General features: G+C 58.0%; 1 protein-coding gene across 1 annotated transcript in view; it reads left to right on the forward strand.

Moving 5' to 3' along the window:
• The first annotated feature begins 1,971 nt into the window (after window positions 1–1,971).
• The window catches only part of ACOT11 (acyl-CoA thioesterase 11), a 16,875-nt gene continuing 12,260 nt past the window's right edge, over window positions 1,972–6,586 (forward strand). Inside the window, exons 1-2 of the mRNA XM_031058545.1 lie at window positions 1,972–2,049; window positions 6,061–6,136. Coding sequence (XP_030914405.1) covers window positions 2,027–2,049; window positions 6,061–6,136 — 99 coding nt within the window. The 5' untranslated portion in view covers window positions 1,972–2,026. The remainder of the gene's footprint in view (window positions 2,050–6,060; window positions 6,137–6,586) is intronic.

A 6,586-nucleotide genomic window follows, 5' to 3' on the forward strand; every position in this document is an offset into this window, starting at 1 on the left:
TGGAGCCGCCCATCTGGCCCGCGTTCCTTCCGAAGCTGGAAACTTCTCCTCCTCCTCCTCCCGAGCAGCAGCGGCATATCCAACACTATCCAACACGTTCCACAGCCTGCTCCGCTTTTGCACGGGCTTGTTCCCCGCGATGCGGCTCTCAGAGCCCGGGCACAACCCGGGCGCCATCGGCGCTCACGGCCCCGCGCGTTATTTACCCCGAACGATTTTCCAGTGTTTTAACACCAATCCCCGAGAAATTTTAGCCGTCCCAAGGAGAATAGCTGCTTGTAACCGGTTGCTAATTACAAGTATGAATGTCAATTAATTCATTTAGCTAATTATCCACTCTGTGAGCATCACGCACCAAAGAACTGTAAAAGACGGGCATATGGCGATGGATCAGGAGGAGGGAGCCGGAGCCGGCCGGGGCGAAGGGATGCAGGCAGCCCGAGAGCTCGGGAATTACAACATTATGCTAATTGGGCCTGGAAAACATCAGCCTCTCCTCGCAACTTTTGTTTGCAGGCCCGAGCGTGGGTCAAGCGTCTGAAGTGTTTCTAATTGTGCTGCTCCCCCTGACTCTGGCGAGTGGGAAGAATCGTTTTCACAATCCTTTTGATCCTAATCTCTGGCTGCAGAAACAAACAGTCCTAAGGAGGGAGGGAGAGATCCCTGAAGATCTTCCTGGCCAGGGGCCTGCGTGCTAAAGGTGGGGAGATGTTCTGGAGGATGCCTGCTGCCATCTGGTTTGCAGGGCGCCCGGGCTGCTGCAAGTGGGTAGAAAACCATCCTGGTGAGAAATGTCTTATTTGCTGTCCCAAAAGCGAACGCTTTAAAGGAAGTGTTGCTTTCTGAAATGATGGAATTTAATCACATCTGGGTGTGCAAAGCCACCTGCAAGACATGGAAGGGGCTGTGCAGGGTGGAAGGGCCTCTCTGTTCCTGCTCTTGGAATGAAGAATGCAGATTTTATCCAAGTAGCTGAGCAGTGAATGCTCAGCGGGGTTAAAGTCCTCAGGCAACAATCTTCCTCCAGAGAGACTCTCCATGACCATAATCGGATCAATCACCTGGCGCAATGCAGAGCTTCCTCCATCCCCCAAAGGCTCCAAACCCCCTCCTGGGGTCATCACCCTGAGCTGGGCCCCATCTCCACCCCTGCCCAGCCCAGCCCTTGCAGAGGTATCCTGGTGTCCCACCTCCCCTCTACTTCAGTCTAGGATTTTGATGAACATTTTCCACAACCAGCCTAAAATTTAGGCGGCTGAGGCAGGGGCTTTTGCCCTGTTTCAGTGCTTTGTTATTCTTATTTACCAAAAAAAAGGAGTGGGGATTTATTTCCTGTTGAAATTACTTAATTATTTCTCTGCTGGCTTTCCAGTGGCAATACTTGTGCTGCCGGTGCCTGCCAAGAGCTTTGATCAAGCCCTTGTAGGCTGATAACCAAGAGTCACTTGTAAAAGTGTGTAAATCAAATACAAATAGAACAACACCTCCACTAAACCCAACAGTCATTAACGCGGTGACACGGCAATTTGCATTTTATTTCCTTGTTATAAAAAAAAAAAGAAAAAAAAAAGGGTTTTGTGACAAGCCCTGTCAGAGGTACTTCAAAGGCAGCAGGGCCAGGGAGCAGCTGCGTGGATTGGAGTGACTTTGGAGAAGTTTGCCGAGGCTTTTCCGGACTGTGAGCTTGGTGTTGGCACTTGCGGCTCTGGGGAAAATACTGATATTTTCAGGTGAGTCTAACTGAGTGCCCCTGGCTGGCGAGATGGGGGCAGAAGGGGATGATGAGCGGGCTGGGGAGGGGACGCCACCCCAGGAGCTGCTCCCTGGGGAGGGATGAAGGCGAGCAGAGCTGCTGGCAGCGCGCCGGTGCCTCCCGCCGCTCCCGCAGCCAGCCCGACCCACTCCCCGCGGGCTCCCGAGCCCAGCTCCCCCCAGGGCTCCGCGCCAGCCCGGCCTCGACGCCCGCGCCCGCAGGTGTCCGGACGCTTCTCCTCCGAGCCAGCCGTCGCACCGACACCTCCCGCAAATGCTCAGCTTCTTCTGGCTGAGGTGAGGGCTGCGGGGAGCTGGGCACCGTGGGGATCAGCGGGGGAACGCCCGGGATGGGGGAGCGGAGCTGCTGGAGAGACTTCCATTCCCGGCTTGTCCTGGCACGCATCGGCGCTGCGCGGCTCTTCCGGGGGAAGGATGTGGGGTGAAAGCCCCTGGTGACCCCCTGCTCACCCGGGGGATGCTTTCCTGCTTTTGGGGTTTGCAGGGAGCCGTGCTGCCGCTCCGTCGTGGTGGGCGCTGGCAGCTTGTCCGTGGGGACGTGGCATCCTCGCGCTGCGGCGGGGACAGCGGGCGAGAGCTGGGGACACCAACCCTCCCCCGGCTCTTTCTGGGTGTGACAGGAGCAGTGCTGGGGGCTTTGGCTTGAATCAGCTTCTTTTCACTCAAAAGTAGGGGCAGATATTTGGGAAGCACGGGCACGGGGCTGCTGGGAATGGTGGCGGCAGGGGGAGGGCAGAGGGATGTGCTGGGGCTGGTGGGTGGCTGGGTGCTGTGGTGGTCTCCATCCCAGTAGCCTCAAATGAGGTGGTCTTGGCCGCGATGGGGACCACAACACCCCCATGGTGTTCATCTGGGTGTTTCCTACTCCAGTGGTCTCAGCCGTGGTGACCCCCGTTGCAGAGACCACACAGTAAAGAGCACCAGGGAGTGGACCTTTGCACCAGCTCGGTCTCCACCGTGGTGGTTTCCAGCTGTGGCGCTCTGAACGCGGTGGTGTTGATGTTGTGGCAGTCTCCTCCCTGGGAACGCCGTGGGTGGCAGCGCAAAGCTGCCCGGGCTGGGCGGTGCTCTTGGGTGTCCCCATGCGTGTGAATTTTGGCCCTGGAGGTGTTTGCAGGTGTTCTGGGGTGGCATATGGCTCTGTTCTCCCCCTGCACTGGAGCCAGACCTTTGTCCCTTTGTCCCCTGGGACACTCCCTGGGGGACTTCGCCCCTGTGCCGGCAAACCAGCGCCAGCCTTCCTGGGAGCCTCATGGGAGCTGCCAAGAGCACTCGGGCAGGGGTATGGATGGGGCTGTGGGCATGGCTGGGGCTGGGGGGGCTTCACCCTGTGCTGGGGAGGGCTGTGAGGGTGCTGGAGGTGTCCCTGCTCACGCTGAGCGATGCTTTCCCATGGGTGATGGCTGGAAAGCCATCAGCCCCTTGTAATAGGAGTCATCCTGTGTCCCACTCTTGCCTTTGACCCTTGGTTTGCACTTTCCTGGCCCCGTGCCTTGCTTTGCTCCATGTACTCCAAGGAAACATGATGTGTGGTCCCAAAAATACCCATTGCAGTGTGTCCTGGCGTTCCTTCTGGGCTGGCCACCCTCCTGCACCACACTTCAGGGAGCTGCTGTGTTTCCTCGCTGTGCTGTGACCTGGCAATTCAGTCCCTCTTGTCCCATCCTGAGCAGCAGCTCTCATGCTGGGGACCCTGCTCCATCCCGGTGGGCATGGGGTGATGGGGCTGGGCTGGGCTGGGCCTCTCCAGCGCTGCTGGCAGCACTGCTGGCAGTGGGACTGGCAGGCTGGCTCTCGGGGGATGGACAGCCCTCACTGCCCTGTGGAGATGGCAGAATTTCCCGAAGTAGGTCAGGGTAATTTTTTAACGCGTGCAGATTTGCTTGTTACCATGGATATTGCTCAATTATACACCAATAATCCGCCATGAGAACTTCATTGTCACCGCTTTCTTCCCCACCATCTCCCCCCTTTTTTTCTTGAAATACTTCCAGGGAGGGGCCAGGTTACACCAAGGGACTGGAGTGGGGATAGGAGAGAGAGACAGGTGAGGGCAAATGGGAATTAGGTATTTGAGAGGTGGCATTGGGGTGGTGAGGGAGCTCTGAGCACACCTGGGGATGGCCCTGCTCTGCCCAGACCCCCCCAAAGCCCAGCACTTGGGACCCCCACCCCAGTTTCACCCTTGTCTCTCCCTCTCATGCACTGTCTTGGGGGTGGCTGAAGCAAACACCCTGCTGTCAGTGGGCTCAAGGATTTGGGGGAACAGCTGTTCTCCTGCATCTCTGCCCAGCACCATCCCGGGGAGCTGTGGCACCCACAAGGGTTTGCAATGGAGGTTCATGCACAGTGGTGCTCCCCTGGTGATTTCTGAAGAGGCCATCTCTGAATTTCACAGCAGAAACGTTCCCTGGAGCTTGTGGGTGTTTGGGTGCTGTGGGACACCCCTATGCCAGGGTGTAGGAGAGCTGTGGGGTGCCGTGGGGTCCCTCTCTCCAGTATTTGCAGGGTTGTTGGTGTGTTTGTTTTCCTCTCTGGTTTGCTCTGTGGGCTCCTTACGCCTTCGGCAGCGCAGGAAGTGAGCGTGGCAGGAGGCAAGAAAAATATTCTGCTGGAAGGGGTGGGTTTTTTTTCCTAATGCAAACTTTTTTTTTTTTTTGGGTAGAAGTGGGTCACTCGAGGGGTGACAGAGTAAGAGCATCATCGCCTGGGTACTGCATCCCGTTGCCATGGTGACCCGAGGGCTGCATCAGTCAACAGCTTTAAAAATGTGACAGTTGAGTGAGGCTGAAGATTTTAATGAGGACAGACACTTGCTGGCTTGGTTTCCATAACAAATACTCCACAAATACCCACCAGCTGGATGGCTCTGGGTCTCGGGGCGCTCCCCTTCCCTGGGCTGGGAGCGTGGGCTGGGGCTGCCTGGGAAGCAGCAGGGGGATGATGCAAAGCAGACAGCTCTGGCTGTTTGTCCCCCTCCTGCTAACGCAACCCAGGGACAAGGTGACACCACTGCCAAGCCAGCAGCTGGTTTGGGTTTCAGCGGGTTTGGGTTTCCAAGGAATGCCCCTCTGGAGCTGTTGGCTGGGGCGGTGGGGTGAGACAGGCCCCCCCCCAGCCACGAGCAGCGCCTTGTGCCTGCGTTGGGCAGCAGACCCGTCCTGTTAAACAGGACAGTAACCCTTGCAGCGGGCTCCTGCAAGGGCAGGTGAGCCATCAGGAAGCTCCCAAACCTCAATAACAAGCCTGGAGAGGGCATGGGGCTAGGGAAAAGGTCATGGGGCTGGGGAAAGCAAAACTCAGAGCTGCTGGGGCAGGGGTGGGAGGCTGCAAGAGGCTCCTGTTTGTGTCTTGTTTTGTACTGACCACATTGGGTGCACTCCATGGGATGCCCCAGCTCCTGATGGCGCAGGAGGCAAATCTACAGCTTCCACTTTTTTAACCCCGTGCCAAAATCAGTCAATCCCATACATTGGGGAAAGAGCTGCTACCTCCAGCAGCCTGGTTTTAGCTGCATGGGAGGGGGATGTGTGCTGGGGAGCTGGGGGTATGCCAAGGGCCCGGCACTGTTGTGTTTAAAAGCAAACTGTAAATATGAAGCCTCTTCCACTTTTTTTCTTTTTGCTGCAGCTCCCACACTGCCTTTCCTTGCAATGCCACCACGATGTCCAGCTTGGACACAGTCACCCTGCACGTGGCCCGGGAGCCTGCAGGCACCCAAGGACACACGGTGCCCTTGTGGAATGCCAGGGCTTGGCAGGCAGAGGGACTGGAGCGGGGCACAGCAGCATTGCTGGAGTCGAGTGCTTCCCATTTGCTGCCCCCAGTACCACCCATGGCAGCCTCAGCCCTGCCTGCTGCCAAAAATACGCTCCTGGCTGTCTTGTGACTGCAGCAGTGTCGCTGCTCCGGCCAGGGGAGCTTCAAGGCACAGCCCTGTGTCACATGTAGCAACACTGGCCCAGCATCACTGGCTGAGGGGCTGGCCACGGCCCTGCAATGTGTGCTTGGTCCAGCTCCCCAAAATAGCTGGGACTCTTTCATCTGGGCTGGTGAGCGTGGGACCTGACCCCCGTGGCATGGCAGGCACCTGGCCCAGGTCTGCCCTTCCCCCTGTCAGCTCTGACAGCCCCTGATGGGCGTTGGCGAGGGGTCAGTGGTGTGGGAGGGATGCCAGCATGGCATGTGGGGACAGGCTGTGACAACCCGCCACACACTCTGCTGGGAAACAGCCACCCCCGTCTCTGCCGCTCCTGCCGTAACCAGAGCCACTCTGCTCCTTTCCAGGTGTCTCTTAAAAATGGTCAAGGGGAATATTATAGTCCCTGAAGACATCTTGAACTTCTGTTGCAATGGCCTCCAGGTACCCTTCGTGCCGTGCAACTAACCCGCGGCTCCCGTTGTGCCGCCAGCCACTAACCCAGGCCGTGCCAGGGGGATGCCAGGCCTGGCTGCAGCCTCTCCCAGCACGTTCCCACAGCCAGCAGCTTCCTCCCCGCGCCTCAGGAGCCTGCTGGCTTCCCAAAATAGCTCTGTGCTACTCGAGGAGGCGCTTCTGCGTGCTGGGAAGCAGCTCGGGAGGTTCACACAGGGGTGTGGAGGCTTCTGGAGGGGCTCTGGTGGCCGGGGTGGGTGTCGCTGTGGGATGGGGGATCCCAGCTTTGCCATGGGCTCGGTGTGCTCGCTGTGTCCCTGCCCAGGCGAGGTTTGTGCCGTTCCCGCTCCCGGGATGTCGTGTACCAGTAGCTATGGAAACAGAGGTTAGACCCGCTGGAGGAAAATGCTATTTTGAGAGGCAGTGAGCTCAGGCTAG

The sequence above is a fragment of the Geospiza fortis genome, unplaced genomic scaffold, assembly GCF_000277835.1.
Source record: "Geospiza fortis unplaced genomic scaffold, GeoFor_1.0 scaffold396, whole genome shotgun sequence".
Lineage (NCBI taxonomy): Eukaryota > Metazoa > Chordata > Aves > Passeriformes > Thraupidae > Geospiza > Geospiza fortis.